The sequence below is a fragment of the Pinus tabuliformis genome, chromosome 3_2 (genome assembly GCF_031772625.1).
Source record: "Pinus tabuliformis cultivar Carrire ecotype Pingquan chromosome 3_2, CPIR1, whole genome shotgun sequence".
Lineage (NCBI taxonomy): Eukaryota > Viridiplantae > Streptophyta > Pinopsida > Pinales > Pinaceae > Pinus > Pinus tabuliformis.
Window position 1 is genome coordinate 1,243,736,611 of NC_142302.1, and position 18,064 is coordinate 1,243,754,674.

The 18,064-nt window shown below is 36.3% G+C and overlaps 2 protein-coding genes across 4 annotated transcripts; both read right to left on the minus strand.

Annotated features, from left to right (window-relative positions):
- Positions 1–12,699: 12,699 nt before the first annotated feature.
- On the minus strand, positions 12,700–14,372 carry LOC149185242 (chaperone protein dnaJ 8, chloroplastic-like). Its single transcript, XM_089419063.1, has 3 exons — positions 13,604–14,372; positions 13,296–13,364; positions 12,700–13,180 (listed from the first exon to the last, which is right to left on the minus strand). The coding sequence occupies exons 1-3, from the start codon at positions 13,796–13,798 to the stop codon at positions 13,010–13,012; spliced, it is 435 nt and encodes a 144-aa protein (XP_089275189.1). The 5' UTR covers positions 13,799–14,372; the 3' UTR covers positions 12,700–13,009.
- Positions 14,373–14,500: 128 nt separating this feature from the next.
- LOC149185243 (serine carboxypeptidase-like 27) lies at positions 14,501–17,722 on the minus strand. Of its 3 annotated transcripts, none has more exons than XM_089417852.1 (5): positions 16,573–17,722; positions 16,323–16,430; positions 16,081–16,176; positions 15,891–15,983; positions 14,511–15,101 (listed from the first exon to the last, which is right to left on the minus strand). In XM_089417852.1, the coding sequence occupies exons 1-5, from the start codon at positions 16,904–16,906 to the stop codon at positions 15,019–15,021; spliced, it is 714 nt and encodes a 237-aa protein (XP_089273978.1). In that variant the 5' UTR covers positions 16,907–17,722; the 3' UTR covers positions 14,511–15,018. The 3 variants fall into 3 exon arrangements, with proteins under 3 accessions (XP_089273980.1, XP_089273978.1, XP_089273979.1); XM_089417853.1 differs by having other exon boundaries at positions 14,511–15,096; positions 16,573–17,721; XM_089417854.1 differs by lacking the exon at positions 16,323–16,430 and having other exon boundaries at positions 14,501–15,101; positions 16,573–17,721.
- Positions 17,723–18,064: the final 342 nt, after the last annotated feature.

Consider the following 18,064-nt stretch of genomic DNA (forward strand, 5'->3'; position numbering starts at 1 on the left):
GTTGCATCAAATTAGCTTTTAAGTACTTTTTACAAAGTCATTTATATGCTCATGTAATAGTGAATATGTTTTGAAGGTATGTTGGTTTAGAATGTGATATATGAATATGGAAAAATATGAATGTGACAAATTATGAATGTAAATGTATCTCCCCCCCCCCAAAAAAAAAACTGATGGTTTTGGCAATTTTATGAAATGAGGAAATGAAGTTTTTTCCAGAAATTATCATTCTAGCTTTCAAGGAATTTGTTGCACAAAATATTGTCACCATGACATTTTGCAGTCAGTGTGAGTCTATCACCACTCATACTTTCCTCCTATGCAAGTCTTAAACCTCAGCTCTTCATGTCAAGCCTTGGAAAATGAGAGAAAGTCCTTAAAAATCTCTAAATGTTATATACCTAGGGGGGATGATATGGGGTACAAAGGGAGGTACCCAAGGTAATAATATAATAATGGGATGGGCCATAGTAATAAATAAGGTGGTTAACCCATATCATGTAAGGGACCACAAGTAGTTTGTAATAATATAATGGGCCCATGGTATTAGTTCGATGGTATGAGGGAACCATGGTATTGTATATATGAGGCCTATATAGAGGCTGGAGACTCCACATGGAGAGATGTCAAAGAATGGTGTCAAGGATTATTGAATGAACAGAAATATGGCTTGTGGAGTGTTTTCCTTCCTTAAGGAGTGAATGTATGGTGTTGCCCTACCTTAAGGGTTTTGATATCAATAAAGTGAAGCATTTCTATATTTGGATCTTATTATTCTTGGGTTTATTTCTATTCTCATATATTTTTTGGGTTAGATCTATAACAAGTGGTATCAGAGCACTTGCTTGGGCAAAAAAAAAAAAGGTGGAATTTTTATTTTATTTTTATAGGATTTCGAGGGCGGCGAGTTGCAGATCAGATCTGCACATTTTGGTGTAAGATCTGAAAAATATAATTGTATATCTAGATTCTATGTGAAAAATACCCGATTTAAAAAAAAAACGGTCAAATCGGAGTCCGGATGAAGGAGATATCGCTGATCTAAAAATCAGTGGTGTTGTAGACAATTTTTCAGGGCAGCGAGTTTGCGGCGCAGATCTAGATGTCCTGGTGCAAGATCTATAAAATCTAATTACAGATCTAGATTCTTTGTGAAAAAATACCCAATTTCAAAAAAAATATCAGTCAAATCAAAGTCCGGATGAGAGAGATATCATTGATTTAAAATCAGCTCTTTTTTGCAGAAATTTTGGTGACGGCGGGAGTGTTGCAGCGCATATCTGAAATTCGAGTGTTTGGATCAAGATTTCTATCACATGGGCAGATGCAGAATGGTTGTTTCATTTCCAAAAACAGGTCATAATATGGATTCTGAGCAATATTGATGGAATTGTGGCCATTTCAAATTTTCGCCAATTTTTTTCTGATGGCGGGCCTAGATTAGAGTTTGAGGGACTTGTATAAATTTGATGGCTCTCATCCAGCCAAATGGCTAGCATAAATGGAGAAATGTTTTAGATTGAATTACATCATGGATAATGAGACTCAACTGAGTGTAGGAAAAATGTACCTGGACAATGAAAGACGACAATGGTGGCAATGGCATCAACGTTTCTATCGAAGGCCCTTGACTTGGGACATATTCACAAAAGCTCTTATGGACTACTTTGACCGTAAAACTAATCTTGTGGATAAGCTCACATAGACAGACACACAGCCTAGCAAAGATTTTATTTTTACAGGAAAGAAGGAAACCAAGGAACCTAAAAGGTTATTTTCTGCTGGTATCTCCTTATTGCAGGTTCATGGATTGATTCAGAAAGAGAAGATCATTGTTTCTATAAATCCTAGTTGCAAGCATAATTTCATCAATGTTAATTTGGCAAAAAAATTGCAAATTCTAGCAAAACACATTGAAAACACACAAGTGGATAATGAGGATGTTCAAGTGTACAAGGATTTGAAGATTTCTATGGATAAGTATGTGTTGCATGGTGATTTTTATACTTCAAAGATGGATAATATGGATGTTGTTTTAGGATATTCTTGGATGGAATCTGTGGGTACTATCAATATTAATGTGCAGAAGAAATTCTTGAAGCTCTGGTATAAAAGGAAGAAAATTACATTACAGGATATTTCCATCAATAAACAGGTAGAGTCCAAGGAGGTTGACGCAGAAGATGTTCCAGGGACTGACATATCAGATGATGAGCAGTTGATGGTCGACAATCAAACACAAACAGAGGCTGAAGCCGAAAAGGTTACAGGTGCTGACACATCTGATGAGGGTTCAGTGGTTGAAGTAATATTAGAAGATAAGACACCATAGCAGGCACCACAACATGCACCAGATAACAGTCAGGCTCCAGTAAGGGGTGAATTAAAGAAAAAGACACCGTGGGTTAAAACTTCAACATATCATCACCCACATCACCCCGTAAGACAACCATCAAGATGGCAACCAATTAGCCACAAGGACAACAACCCCCACAGGATAGATAGAGAGGAGCGAATATCCACCTACTACACATCAACACAGAAGAGCTACCACGGTCAAATTCCATCTCAAGTGAGCGAGGCACCAACGAGACCAAGGGTTCACCTTTCTCTTGGATGGCTAGATGCACGTGCATGGTACCAGTGGACTACTCTTTTGAGTAGATCTTATTATTTGTGTTCTTCCCATGTTTCGGGGATGAAATATGCTAAGGGGGGTGGAATGTTATATACCTAGGGGGGATAATATGGGGTACAAAGGGAGGTACCCAAGGTAATAATATAATAACGGGATGGGCCATAGTAATAAATAAGGTGGTTAACCCATATCATGTAAGGGACCACAAGCAGTTTGTAATAATGTAATGGGCCCATGGTATTAGTTCGATGGTATAAGGGAACCATGGTAATAACCCATGGTATTGTATGTATGAGGCCTATATAGAGGCTAGAGACTCCACATGGAGAGATGTCAAGGAATGGTGTCAAGGATTATTGAATGAACAGGCATATGGATTGTGGAGTGTTATCCTTCCTTAAGGAGTGAATGTATGGTGTTGCCCTACCTTAAGGGTTTTGATATCAATAAAGTGAAGCATTTCTATATTTGGATCTTATTATTCTTGGGTTTATTTCTATTCTCATATATTTTTGGGGTTAGATCTATAACACTAAAACTCTGGTTCCGCACTTTCTCTTAGCATTACCTACGGTCCCGCACCCCCTGGTCATGTTCCCTACGGACCTGCCCGCTCTGTTTCTGTGTAAAGGGTGCAGACCCTTGTAAAAGTAAAAAAGGTGCAAGTACATTCTTAAAAACTTGCTTTGGGTTATTTCTCGAAGCTTCTAGAGGGAATCTTGAGGTGGGAAGTTCGCTCCTTGGTGGTTCATGCATCCCATAACTAAAGGAGCTAACCCCTTGATGTGAGGAGCTTATCCCTTTGAAGGAGGACTCTATCCATTCATAGGTGGACCTAGTAACTTCCTTCCTCTGCACTATAAAATGAGGCATTAGGCTGGTTACTAAGGAGGTTGAAAGCTGAATATTTTTTAGGGTAAATGCTGTTGGAATTTAGACTTCCTAATTGAGCTTGAGAGGAGAGATTACATACATTTTGATCTCATTGGGAAGAGTGTGAAGCTTGTTAAAGTAGAGGAGATTCTTGCTTAGACCCTGGGACGAGCTTGTACAACATCAAGGCACCAAGGCTGTAAAGTTATTCTTTGTTTAAAGTTAATACAATCAAGTTTATTTTTCTCAATAAGCTGTCTCTTATGGTTTATTTCATGGATTCCTTGATCACCATGATGAATATGATTTATTATATTGGCTATGCAGGTGTTATTTGATGTGTGCTTGTTTGTGTTTGCAGGTTCTTAAAAGGAAGCTCATTCGGATTGTCGAAGCATGGCTGCCACAAACTAGCGTTGGACTTAAGGTAGGGTCTAAAACACCTCTTGGTTTTTATTTATAAATCGCAATATTTAGAGAAAGATAGATTTGCTTGTCTTGCTTGTCGCTAGATATCTGTAGATACTAGGGAGATCTGTCTTGTTTGCAAGAATGATTTATCCGGCTGATAGAATTAAATGGTTATAAGTTAGAAAATATCATACCTCAACTTACCCTTTCAAAAATGGATGAGAGTTGTGCATGTGTGGCTACAATATTATGATCACAGTCCTCTTCACTTGGCTGTGAAAATGGTGGATGAAGTCGAAAAAGTGAATCTTTTATTGTCGTTGCATCTGCTGCTAAATCTGCTCCTGGATCTTCTATAGAATGCTCAGAATTTGCTGCTAAATGCGGCTGGAAATGTATAAGGCTTTGAAGGTATATAAAATTTAGAATTTACACTTCCCCCCAGCCTTGTTTAATGAATTGCCCTCAAGTCATTTACATCAAAAACTAAAAAATAATGAAAGTAAATCTGCTTCCTCTGCTACAAAATGATGGGTCTTCAAGTCTTCAACCCTCGTTGGCACAATTCTTGTCATGTGAATAATTGTTTTGGTGTCGAACATAATAAGAAATTGTTAACTTAGTGGCCATTAATGGATGCCATTAGTCAACACGAGAGCTCCCATCTTTGATTTAGATGAGAGTCAAGGTGCCCCTAACACATCTTTCTAAGTATAAATGAATTTGTCGTTGTCGAATACTTATAATATCTAATGAAAAAGGGACATTGATGCATTCCCTTTGTTTATCAGCATGATAGCTTGCCCTTAAGGCATGCAAGCTTCAACGTGTTTTTAGAAAAATATTTAGCCTCAAGGACTATGGACTCAATGGTGTATGGAAGGAAGGTTTTATTTGAAAGGGTAGGAAAAAGGAAACTGACAATGAATATGTAAAGTGGAACTAAAAGCTAGTAAATGAGCTTCGTTGCTTTTATTTGTGGGTTAGGATTGAAGAAAATGTGATGAAGTTTATGTGGATAATGGGAAATGGATAATGACTCTTGCCGGGAAAAAGTGAATTATGGCATGCAAAATCTCAAAAAATAGCAAAAATGCTTCTTAGTTCTAGAATTTCTACTAAAATAGTTGAGTTTGACCTACGTTGCGTAGCCACCTGTAGACGTCGAATTCAAGTGTGGATAGGTATCTCACCATCCTTGTACATTTAAGAACAACCCCCAAGTCTTCGAATTTTCTAATCTATCATGCAACATATCAAACCATTAAACCCTTACAGGAAGTTACAATAATTTGTAATTTCCTGGAAATGTCATTCTTATGATCATGGTCTTGTTGTTTAGACTTTCTCATGAAACTAGTCTTTCGAAGACCAATTTTCGTCACAATTTAATCTCCTTAATGATCAATTGATCATTTGAAACCTGCTAAAAAAAACTTAGCATAAAGAACATAAGTTTGTTTAAGAAGAGATGGCCATTCCCTTCCTGATTCTTACGCAAAAATTGTATGCCAAAATGAAACAGATTAAGGAATATCAAAAGCATAATTTTAGTCCAGTTCATGATGTTAATAACAATCAATTTTTAATAAAAATAACCATGAAATGTAAATCAACTCCCTGTTTATGTCCGATGACTCATGTACATGTAAAAGCTTGACATTATAGATTTTTTTTTTTGTGTCCTGCAGTTTAGTACGTTACATTAAAGCATACAACATGAAGAAGTTTTAATTTTATTACCAAAACAAGGTAATCCTCCAAATGTTCGATAAATCAATCTTTCAAATTCGCTTCCAAAGTCTACCAATGTACTATGTTGAGATCTCTTGATGTCGAAATAAGCCTCCTAAGGCACAGATCCCTCAAGACCTATAACTTCCTACTTTTCTGCCAGAATATCGCCCTATGCTGCTACATTAGCCATCGAAATAGGTGGACAAAAATAATAGCACAGAAAAACGTGATAATACCAATATCTGTTGAGCACAGTCAAACTGAAATGCTAATTTAACTGAAAGAAGAACGTTGTTTTGTTCTGCTTATCGAAAATATCAAAAATAAGCCTTGTCAACCATTATCTTCTTCATTGAATAATCTAAAGTCAACGTGACTACCAATGGAAGTCCTTCTGGAACTCAGTAGAATGTTTCCGGAACAGTCTTCTGTGCAGATCACAAAATTGTTCTGCGATATAAATATGGCACAATTGTTAGATTTTGAAACAATCATTTTGAAAATCATGAGAACATCCCATAAAGAATATATCCATGAAAACAAACCGTGAAAACAATCCTTGCCATGCAATCGTGGAACTAATGAATGAACGAAGGGATGGAATGAAGGTTCTTTCACGTAATAGCGAAACAAACGTTCGAAATGCGTTAGATTTTTTTTCATTCATGGAGCGTGCCATCATCAGGGCATAAGAGAGCAGCATTTATATGTATGTCGTGAAGCTTTTCTTGGGAGTTGGAAGCTAGCTGAATGAGTAGCGCATGCATCTGCTTCCATTTGGCTATATCGATTACCATTACCCCGGTATTGAAGTAGCACGGTTGTTTCCTTCCTTCGAACGTTTTCGCCAGATTGTTGTCCGACTAGAAGGCACTACTGAAGTATTTTGTGAAATTTACATGGCAATATTCAGGAGCGCCGATAGTGCTCGATCCAAGATTGATTTCAACTTAGCAATATCATCGATTTTTTATTTCTGTTCTGATAGAGAGATTTCGATATATGGATAAAAATGAATACGATCCAATGAAATTCCTCTAGGCCGCAAATAATTCCTTTATTAGTAGAAAACCACCGGGGACTTGGTAGACCAGATTCAGTGGAAATTTACGTGCAGGATTCACCATTCGATAAGATAATTGTGGATGAACTTGCATTATCATTCACCACTATCCAGTCCAAAGGTCACATGAGTGCGAATGATTTTCTATGATCAAATTTGTTCAACTAGGGAAGACTGTTGATGTCAGGATTTTACACCTTATTTTTGGAGTGATTTCCGCTAGGGTCTATCACTTTTGCATCGCCATAACCAAATGAATCCCGAGCACGTAGGCTTGGGTTTTTCGAATCTGAGCATGATCCCTAACATTCAGGTGGTTTGAATGCAGTCGACAAGAATTACACTATACTCTTGAAGAACTAAGCCACAACCAAACAATCAAATCTTACCAAAATAGATCAAATCCCATGCATCCAGATGAGGAAATCAAAACTAAATTTGTATTGTATCATCAAATGGTTTGCCAAAAATGAGTTCATCAAATGGGGTGAATGGTTTTCCAAAATGTATCAATGGAGAAGGGGTCAACATGCTGTCTATTAATGACGCGTGGGAAGGAGTCAACATGCTGCCTATTAATGACAAATTTGTACTAAATTTGAGTGTGCAAATCTAGAATGGTGGTATGTAAAAGAGGGCCACACCTTATCATGTTTGAATGGTTTTCGGTGGGTGTGGTTTTTGGTGGGAGCCAATGAGATTATATGCCTTGCCTACAGATATTTCATGCGAAGGGAAAGAGCCATAGCAATAGCCATAACGAAAACGATAACCATAGTGTCTGCCTGAGGAAATACATAAAATACGTACCCTACCCTCAATAAAACGTTTAGATGGAGGACCACAAATTTATCTGAAAAGAGAAGATCTCAACCATACTGGTGCCCATAAGATTAACAACGTTGTTGCACCAGCACTTATCGCTAAACACATCGGCAAGAAAAGAATAATCGCTGAGACAGGTGCTGGGCAACATAGTGTTGCAACAGCTGCTGTCTATGCACGGTTTGGTTTGCAGTGTGTTGTTTACATGGGTGCACAAGATATGGAAAGGTAGTCCTTGAATGTCTTCCAAATGTGTCTTCTTGGAGCTAAGGTGCGACTAGTACATTCTGGTGCAGCTATATCGAAAGATGCTACTTCAGAGGAAATTCGTGATTGGGAAACTCCGGACAATGGTGTAAGTAATTACCAAATATATCACAAAAGCCACATGGGTGACTCATTTGTAGGGATTAGTTATGCTTATTGACGAAGGATGGAATATTAATTTCGACCATGTTAATGAAATCCCTATCGTAAGGTTTGGTTGGTACATATGATTCCCTCATAAGTCAATCTGGGTGTTTCCAACGAAATATAAATGCAAAAAAACATAAATACATCGAAGCATTACAAATTAGTTCAACACATAGTTATTCCATAAATTACAAGCCAAGCCAACCTCTTTGAGTTCCATAAATTTCTAACCAACTCCACTGAAGGAATAGGTAAATAATATGCGACACTGCCACACATGCCCGTGCGTCGAATACCTTACTTTCTTCTTGTTGTTGCAGTTGTACCTGATAGAAAATTCTGTAGTGACAAATTGGTTTTTGTTCATTGGAAGACATGGGCTAGTGAGCTTGAAATTCAAAAGATTTTTCAGGACATAGTCTAAAGAAGAATTTTATGCAAATATCGTTGTGGTTGCAGGGGTCAATGTTTTTGGTGTCGTTGCAAGAAATTTTGCAACTGCCACAATGAGTTCCATGCAGTTATATGCTAGTATTATTGCTACGGGCACTAGTTGTTCTATGAGCATCGTAATTGTTCTAGTTTGGGTGCTTTGTTTATAAAGACTTTATTCTAAAAGTTTTTAGAACTTTTTACAAACAACATTTATTTGTTGCTTGTTTGCTACAATTTCTTTATAATTGTTTTCAATTTTAATCTTGAAATTGCGAGACAGAGGATCATGTAGAACTTCCCTTATCATGAAATAATTGGTTTCAAAAAGATTAAGAGAAAATATTTGTTTGCAATTAGATCAAGCCGAATGGATTTTTATTGCAAATTTCTTCTTTAAAGACTGATTTTGAATTGTTTATATGCAGATTTGGCTTGTTTGAAGAAATGATTCCAGCACATATGCAGAGAAAGAAATCATATGTCAAGAAGTTTTATGCAGAGAAGTTTTAACACATTGATCAAATCACTAAGCTACAAATTTAATTTTTAAATTTTGAAATCGAAAATAAACGAATTTTAAAAATTAAAAAAATTGATTTTTATTTCTTATGATGTTGTAGTTTTAATGATTTATGCAAATTTCCCAGCAAGAAATTTTTATTTAATTTTGAAAATAAATCAATAGATTTTCTGATCTTCCTGATCGCTCGAAGCGCAGGAAGAGAGCATACTAACCTATTGATTTGTTTATTTTTATTTTTCAGGTTAGTGTGGATGTAAATTTATTCATGAGAAATGATGATGATTTTTTATTATTTTTATTTTAAAAAAACATGACTAAAAGAAAACTCTACGAGATCTGGTTTTATTTTGCTAATCTATTCTATTTTAACTTGATTTTTTTTTTTTATTTCTTAGGTAAAAGAATGCTTCCAGTGAAGCCATCTACGGACTAAAAATTAAAAAATGCTCACATCTAAATTTAAAATTCTTACCTGATTGTTTGCAAGGATGTGAGTAACCTGTTTTTTTCTTGGAGTTGGTGCAAGGTGCTTTTGAACCCAATCTTCAATATTGTTCTTGCTCTCCAAAAAGTACCTATTTGACTTCAAATTTCTCATCTGTAGATGAATTAGTAAGAAATGGGTTTTTTTTTTTTTAACTAAATTTGAAACTAACTAAGTACCAAAATAAAATAAAAAATGCTCCTAGCTTTGAACTCCTTGATGAAGATCCTATTGTCACCAGGTTTCACAAGTTAGTCCATAAAAAGAAATTGCAACAAAAATAACTTCCTAAGTCTATCTCTAAATGATCCTCCCCGGCAATGGCGCCAAAATGTTAGGCCTAAAATGCGGATGCAAATTAGAGTTTCATTTACTATCAATCTGGGTAAGTAAACTTCAAGGATCATCCAATATATATGGACTTAGAGACAAACTAGACTAAGCTAGGTGAAGAAATGCCAAAGCTCCCTTACAGGAGGTCTTTCATTGGGATCTCCAACACCTATTTAGTCATTTAACAAAATGAAATCTAAAGAAATTGTAACAAGTGTAAGAAATATTAAAGCTCCCTTACAGGAGACTGTTCATTAATATTTCTAATCATCTTAATCAACAAACTATTTAAACTAATGAAATTAAGGCACTTAAACCTAATTCTTATTGATTGCATGAAATATTAAAGCTCTCTTACAAGAGACTATTCATTTATATCTCAAGCATATAAATCGGAAACTTAAACTAATGAAATCAAACATTAAATAACATATTAGATTCATTGAAAGAAACATTAATACTTTCATATGAAAGGCCATTCGTTAATACTTCAAACATATGAACCTAATGAAATTTATAAACAAACATAAAATGAAAGCTTACCAAAACAAAAGTGTACTTGCTAGACAATGGGGGCCCTTCCAAGGATTCACAAGCACATCAAAAGAGAAGTCAAATGTAGAAGATCAAAGAAGCTCCATTTTATTTATCTTCAATTGCAATTTGCAATTACAAGTTCTACATCCCAAGAGGTTCTAAAATCTCCATTACAATGATTCCAAATTCTAACTTCTCATTACAAACTTATAAGATCCTAAGGTACTAAACTAGCAATTGTCCCAAAAGGTACAAAGAGAGGCCGATAGGATTAGTGAAAGGAAGAAAGTTTTATAGATAGTCAAGCATATATAAAGGTATGTAGTGACGAAGGCAATAACCACGTTGACCATCCTGTACCAGTACATTTGATATTAGAAGAACAAAACCAAAACCAAACCATTCATATTAATATAGTAAGTGTAGAACGCGTTCATACTTAAAGCTCAATAGGTTCAATAGGTTATTGGCAGCACGGTTTTTTTCTAAATAAAAAGTAAATTACAACGTTGTACATGGTAAATGAAAAGTGGAGAAATTTGTGATTTGCAAATGTTAAAACAAATCACTTACATTACTGGTTGACAGTAGAAGTAAAACATTAACATTATTAAAATTTTGAAACCGATTTTAAATTCATGTATTGTATTTTTCAAAGTATTTTGTTTTACATACTTAAGTCCTCAAATATAGTGGTTTTAGATTCCATTTTGGCAAACCCACCATTCAAAACACTATGTATTTCTCTGGCCCTCAAAGCAAGCTTTTAGCACTTATTAATCTATGCTCTGTCCAAGATACAATTCAAACTTTCATTTTCAAGCATTTTAAGAGGAAAAACAGTGCAAATATTTTAAATGTTCTATTTACTTGTCTGAATTTCTACAAATAAAATATATATCTTACATCCCCACCCCACCTTTAAGGGGTTTAAAAAGAAGAAAGAGCGCTCTCAAAAAAATTAGAAACCTTTAATATAAGGTGAATTTTTAAAAATTTACATCAAGAATTTGATTATGGAAATTTCTGCAATCCCTACACATCCTTCCTTTAAAGGGCATTTTACAATTTGGCTTTCCAAAAATGGAAATAGTCTCAACCAAAATTTTCAGTTATACTTTAATCTGTGTCTCCAGATAACAACTCCCAATGATCGCCAGTTCACACAGAACATTGGTCACACACCAATTGCCCCCACATAACACTGCTTATGCATCACTCATTCGCAATAGGTTAACAGGTTTCTTTGATATCCAATTGTAACAATAGTTTTAGACCATCTTTGTGTTTTGCTTCCTCACATAATCTGTGTCTCCAGATATTTTTCCTTCTACACTCCCATACTCCCATACACTCGTGTTCCTTATACTCACACCAATCATCTTCAACTTTGATTTCAAACCAAGAAAGGGGTTCAAGGTTTCTACAATTTCAAATTCAATTAAAATGATTTTAGTTTCTTGGAATTTTCTCTGGAGCAATCTTTGCTGCCCCAAAACTGTTTATACCCTTTTCCATAAGTAGGATACATACGCAGCGACATTCTTCACTCAAACCCTGAAAAAGAACAAGCCTTCAGGGAATTTCGTCTGGATCTTTTATCATTAATGTAAACAAAGAAACACAATCTATAAATTCCCACTGTTTTCTTGAAAAAGGAATCAGAAGAATTTACATTTTAAATGGCAAATATGATTACTTTCGAAATTGTGATGAGTTTCTTCTTCCGTATCTATCACATAAGTAGTTTTAGTGCCACCCCATTGTTGGCCACTCTTCGCCGCTACATCTGTAACCTGGACACTTTGCCTACTTCAATCGCCCTGCACAGTTCAGATCTCTCTTGCTACAGGATTTACGCATCAATTCTGCACTCAATGGCTCCACAATTATAGCCCCAAGCATAATTTGTCAGGGATTACCCTAGATTTGTCACGGTAACAATCTAGAAAGCAAATACTCAAAACTAATTGATTGAATATATCTCAGTCCTAGATGAAACATATAAAATTAACATTAATGGTAAAACTTAACAACATTTGAATCCTGCAAATACAGGCAGGGATTGCCTATAAGTTACAGCCAAGAATAATGCCTTGTTCAGGATGATATACAATAGAAAAATTCATTATGGAATGAAACGGTTTCATTATGTCTCAAGGATCAAATATGTAGAAATTTTGCATTATGTAATGAAACGGCAGCATTTCATCTCAATGATCAAAGATCTCTTAATCAAAATAATGGTTTCCATTAAATGAATGTCATTACAAATTGCAAGAAGAATAGTTAGGAGCTCTTTAATGAAGAGCAGATCCCCATAATAATCACATGGTACAGAGAGATATCCCGCAGGTATGTACAAGTAGTTGAGAGTATAAATGAACAGAACATATGTACAGGTAGTCTAATAATTAGGACCCATGACCAAATCAAATGACTCACTAAAACAGAGACAACTCAGAAAGCTGTTGCTTCATCTGGATCAGTAAGTCCTTTGTGTTATGGAAACCAACGGAAGATAAATAAAATCAACTATACAGTTAGAAGAACATATTGTATTTCCAGGAGATGAATGAAGAAGCTTTATGGGCTTTCTAAAACAATTGTTTTTCTGCCAATAGCAGGAACTTTATAGATAGCCCATAACAGTCAACATGGGATCGGTAATGGAGAGACCATAACTGTTTGCAAGGCCGGACAATAGACACCTACACAGTCTATGATAAAATTTCATCAGGCATAAATGTTAATATGAGAGGAATAATCAAGGGTTCCAGCTCCTTCCCATCCCATCCATTCTTCCCACTCGTCCCAATAAGCGTTATTGATTCCCATCATGCCCTCGACAGAGTAATCAACAGAATAGCTTTGCTGCTTTGCCTTTGCTAAACTGGACATTAACGTCTGCTCATTATCACAAAAGTAACAACAATCAGAAAACCGTGGGCCTGCATAAGAGTCCCATATTACAGAATGAAAATGCATATAGATAAAGATTACTCTTAGGTAGGCAATTTACCTCATAAGCCTGATTGATCTTGTGAAATTGAACCCCATGCACATCTCCTTTGCAAACATCCGGATGATACTGTAAGTAGATTATATCAACATATGAGTGCAATATTAATGTTTTCTGACATTATATATGACCAGGGATATTGCCAGACAAATTTTCTTAAAAATTCTCAAGAATGTGTGAAGTCTGACATTTTTAATTTCTATTTCAAACCTGTATCTCTTTTTCTATTTGCTTCAGAAATGGAAGATTTATTGAAAATATCTGATCTTGAAAGTAAGAGACATAGCTTCAAATGGATACTTGCATACCTGCAACGCAAGGCGACGGTATGCTCTCTTCACATCTTTTTCAGAAGCCCCAGGGCTCAATCTCAGCGTCTCATACTGCTCTTTCATCCCAGGAAAAGCAACAGAGGCCATCACAGTTACATTCCTCCTGCCTCCCATTTGTAATAGAATACAGATTAATAGTAGTGTGCAACCCATTGTGAGTGTCTGGAGCATCTTCCATAGTAGAGAAAACAAGGGATCTATCTTATTTGTGAAAAGCACTCACCATAATCCCCAACTCTCTGACAGAATTAAGTCTTCTTGTTTCATGACACATGTACACACTTGGCTCACAAAAGTTTGAATGATCCATAGTAATCTATATCTACCAGAAACAATTGCAACATAGCAAAATCATCCTGAACCAAAAACTATCACATGCCACGTACCAACACTAATTCTGAAGGGTTAATCCATAATAGTAATACTTTAGGTGAGATCACGTAATTACAGAAAACCATCTCTAAGCATCTTGAACCCAAATGTCTATAGGTCTCGTGTGAATTCTATGATAGGTGCAACAAAATATATAAGAGTTCAGTTTTGCAACAGTTAACGGAGGTTTTGCAATTTTTATGCAGGTAATGGAGATTTTGCAATTTTTATGCAGGTGTAAGCAAGCCTAATATGATTTCACAAAATTAGACAAGAACAACAAATCGTTTTGCTTATGACTGCTTTCAGATTAACATTTACGAATGCGGTCTCCATTGAGCTATTAAAATAATACAGTTAAGGAAGCAGCTGATGCAATTAAACTACGAGGAAATTTGATATGAAACCTTTCTCACTGATAAAGCTATAAGTCAAAAAAACTGTTCTCCAGGCACCAAAAACTTTCAGATGGCAGCCAATGACACCATTTCATTTACCTTTGAAAAAGATGAACAGGACCTAAACTTATCCACATTATAAGCCAGCAGCTGTAATCTACAGTAAAGAATGTCAACTGAACAAACCTGTCCTCCAAAATGAAAATGATAGCACTTCTAATTTCCAAGGAGTAAAGGCCCAAGAGCCATATCTAGACAATATGAAACTAAAATAACTGAACTCACAATACTTGGCACTCTAACATGCATCACCAAGCATGTGAAGAGCCCAGAATAAAAGAAATAGTTCATTATAAAGAAAACACCTCTACTGTCAAGAACTATCCTCATCTACTATTTTAATTGCAAATATGAATATGAAATGCATGAGACATAAAATTCCCATAAATTCCAGGGATTTGTGGTGCTGGACGTGTGTTATTTCTGAAGGAAAACCATAGTTTCTGTTTCAAAGCTGCATTGGCAGAAGGTACCAACTACTGGGCATTACAGTAATAAGATTACACACCCACCGATGCACCTCAAAGATCAACCACAAGATGACTATTGGTCCCAGGTTTCTTAATTAAGTACCTCGTGCAAACAACTTGATTCTGACCTTTTTGACTCAGAATCCCTCGTATCCCACATGACTCTGCTCTGCCCTGACAAACGAGAATAACAAAGTTAAGTCAAATTTACGGATTATTTAAAAGTAACCGTGAAACACAGGCTTGAGCAGAGTTCTGTTAGCTCTACACTCAGTTACTCCATTGTTTTCATAAGGGTAGGCAGAGAGAAAGTGAGAGAAAGCTACCAATAAATAAATCACTATCACTGAGAGCTCTGACACTGTGTTTTATATGGCAAGAGGTGCTTTTTACGGCACAATATGTTCTTAGTATGGTCCATAACAAGGTTGAAAATGACCTGAAGTATCCAATCAAAAGAAAATTTAAAAAAAAAGGTCCTTCACATATATAGAAAAGTATGGTATATCTTAGCTTTTGTACTATTAAAGGTATTGAAGATCTTAGCTTTTGTACTATTGGAAAAGTTAGTATATACTCAAGGGATTTGATTTCCATGTTTAACAAATATGGAGTTAAGATGAAACTGTGGTGATTATTCTTTGATTTCTATGTTTAACAAATTTAGAGTTAAGATGAAACTATGGTGATTTGGATTTTGTTTTCAGCTTTTTATTATTTGTCTAATTTTTTTTTGTTATTTGCCAGAATTTTAAGTTCCATATGTTTACTTATTGAATTCAAAACTATATATATATGTATATATGTATGTATATGATGCAATGAATAGGACTACGTTTATCACTGGTATTCTTACCTGGGATATTATTGTGTTCATGCCTGCATACACATAATGACAACAACAGAGAGAGAGACAAGGCTACTTTAACAATACATGACTGAATACAGGGGAAATTTATGTACCTCCATAGCTCTCTCCTGAAATGTAAAACTCTCTATTTTTATATTGAGGGAATCTTTCCAACCAGTTGAGCAAGAAGTTGAGTGAATCTTCAGCTGCAATTACAGGGTTAAAAATATTTTAATCTACCTTGAAAGTATCCACTGCAAAACACTAAATGGTAAACTAAACTGTAAGCACCATACATCATACCAGTTCGTTTATCTCCAGACTTGGATATATCTGAAGAAGTGTTGGTGTAGGAAAAACCAACCCCAGCAGGGGAATCCAAGAAGAGTATATTCGCCACTGCATGCAAGCAAATAAAAAAGAGTTGATACCAAAAATGATTTGCAGATAAATGGGTCAATTTCAAAACAACAAACAAACTGTATCATTCCTTCTGCATGAATTCAGGGAGAAGAATGAAAATAGCCAAGTTCATAAATACATACATCTATTCCATGAATATGGGTTAAGGTGGAGAGTTTTCCCATCAGAATTAATGTGAAAAGGCCCAAGTTCTTCTGCTTCCCCATATCCCACAGAAGAACACCCAGGACCTACAATCCAACCAAATCGTTGCAGAATAAGTCTCCATTGCAATTATTCGATTTTGGGTAGACAAAAGAACAATTTTGCAGAAGATATTCTATAATGATACTACAAGAGTACATTATTTGATTTTCTAATAGTCATAGTTACCTCCATTCAACCACAAGACCAGAGGCTTAGAAGATGGGTCTTCTGTGGCTTCAATGAGCCAGTAGAAAAGGGCTCTGCCAGCGTTTTTGTCTACAGTTATGTAGCCAGAATATTGGGCAAAGTTCGCATTTGAGGGCAGACCAGGGAGTTCAGTGATTTTGTCCCTGGCCTGCTTATTTCTCCAATCAATCTCATTACTCTCCTCCCATGTGGCTGTGGATTGCAACGTCAAAAGCAGAACCAGAACCAGAAGCAATCCCAGATAAACTTCGCACCTGCTCATTGTAAGTCTGCTGCCAATGCTCCTCCAAAATGATTGTAACGATAATATCATACGCACAGTCCCAACGAATAGGGCGTTTTATAATCTGATAGGGGGCAGAAGGTATTAAATTCTAAAACTGTAACTGTTTTCGGCGCATAGAGGTGTATACGTATGGTATTGATATATCTACGAGTTTCATGCTTGGAGTATAAGGTACGACAAGGCATGATCCATGTAATACTGTAACACATTAATGCTCCGTGTTGCAAACTCCACACCAATTGTAGATTTGAACTCCAGGCTGAATTCATTTCTAGTAAATCTGGAGAGCAAATTGGACTTACCGACACCAGAATCCCTAATCAGGACCACCACCTTAAACAAATAGTCATAATCATCATCGACTTTGTAAGCCATCTCCACACAGCACCAAACGAACTCTTGGGTGTGCTCAAGAACCCAAAACCTGAATGAATAGCTGCGCAGTTAATTTCACCTTATAGCAGAAACCCAATAGCCGGTTCAATGGGTAGATAATGAATATCGGCCTATTATAGACACCCAATATCTGGTCGGATGGATACACAATGGATATCAAGCTATTGCAGAAAAATAATAGCCTTTCAATGGATACACGATGAATATCGGCTTATTGCGTGAACCCAATAGCTGGTTCAAGGGATAGATAATGAATATCGACCTACTGCAGACGCCCAATAACTGTTGGATGGATACAAAATGAATGTATCGCAGAAACCCAATCTCCCGTTGAATGGACGGATACACGCTGAATATCAAACCGACGCGTTGTTTACGCTGATCTAGGAAATGGGTATTGGATCCAGATCTTTGAGCATTGGGTGTCCCCAATAAACACCCCAAAGGAGAGAGTCGTGTGCGATCAGATTTGAATTCTGGCAGCCTTGGAGATGAGAAAATCTGTAGCCAGATCCACTTGGCTGAATCTTGCGAAACAATAATCCTGGAACTCCGGCGTAAAATGGGTAACAACTGACTAAAATGACCAAAGGAGAGAGTCGTGTGCGATCAGATTTGAGTTCTGGCAGCCTTGGAGATGAGGAAATCTGTAGCCAGATCCACTTGGCTGAATCTTGCGAAACAATAATCCTGGAACTCCGGCGTAAAATGGTAACAACTCACTGTAAAATCGGCTGCAGAAACCACGTGTTAGAACAAGATTGCACGGGAGACAAAGGGAGGGAGAAA

What these genes read in the sequence shown, in the direction of transcription:
- LOC149185242 (XM_089419063.1), bottom strand. Translation starts at nt 13,798, where the DNA reads ATGCTCCAGACACTCACAATGGGTTGCACACTACTATTAATCTGTATT. An exon ending in ACCGTCGCCTTGCGTTGCAG is followed by an intron (nt 13,365 to 13,603) that starts GTATGCAAGTAT and finishes ATCTACTTACAG; the next exon opens with TATCATCCGGATGTTTGCAA. An exon ending in AGATCAATCAGGCTTATGAG is followed by an intron (nt 13,181 to 13,295) that starts GTAAATTGCCTA and finishes GATAATGAGCAG; the next exon opens with ACGTTAATGTCCAGTTTAGC.
- LOC149185243 (XM_089417852.1), bottom strand. Translation starts at nt 16,906, where the DNA reads ATGATATTATCGTTACAATCATTTTGGAGGAGCATTGGCAGCAGACTT. An exon ending in GGTCTTGTGGTTGAATGGAG is followed by an intron (nt 16,431 to 16,572) that starts GTAACTATGACT and finishes GTTGGATTGTAG; the next exon opens with GTCCTGGGTGTTCTTCTGTG. An exon ending in TTCAGGAGAGAGCTATGGAG is followed by an intron (nt 15,102 to 15,890) that starts GTACATAAATTT and finishes CTCGTTTGTCAG; the next exon opens with GGCAGAGCAGAGTCATGTGG.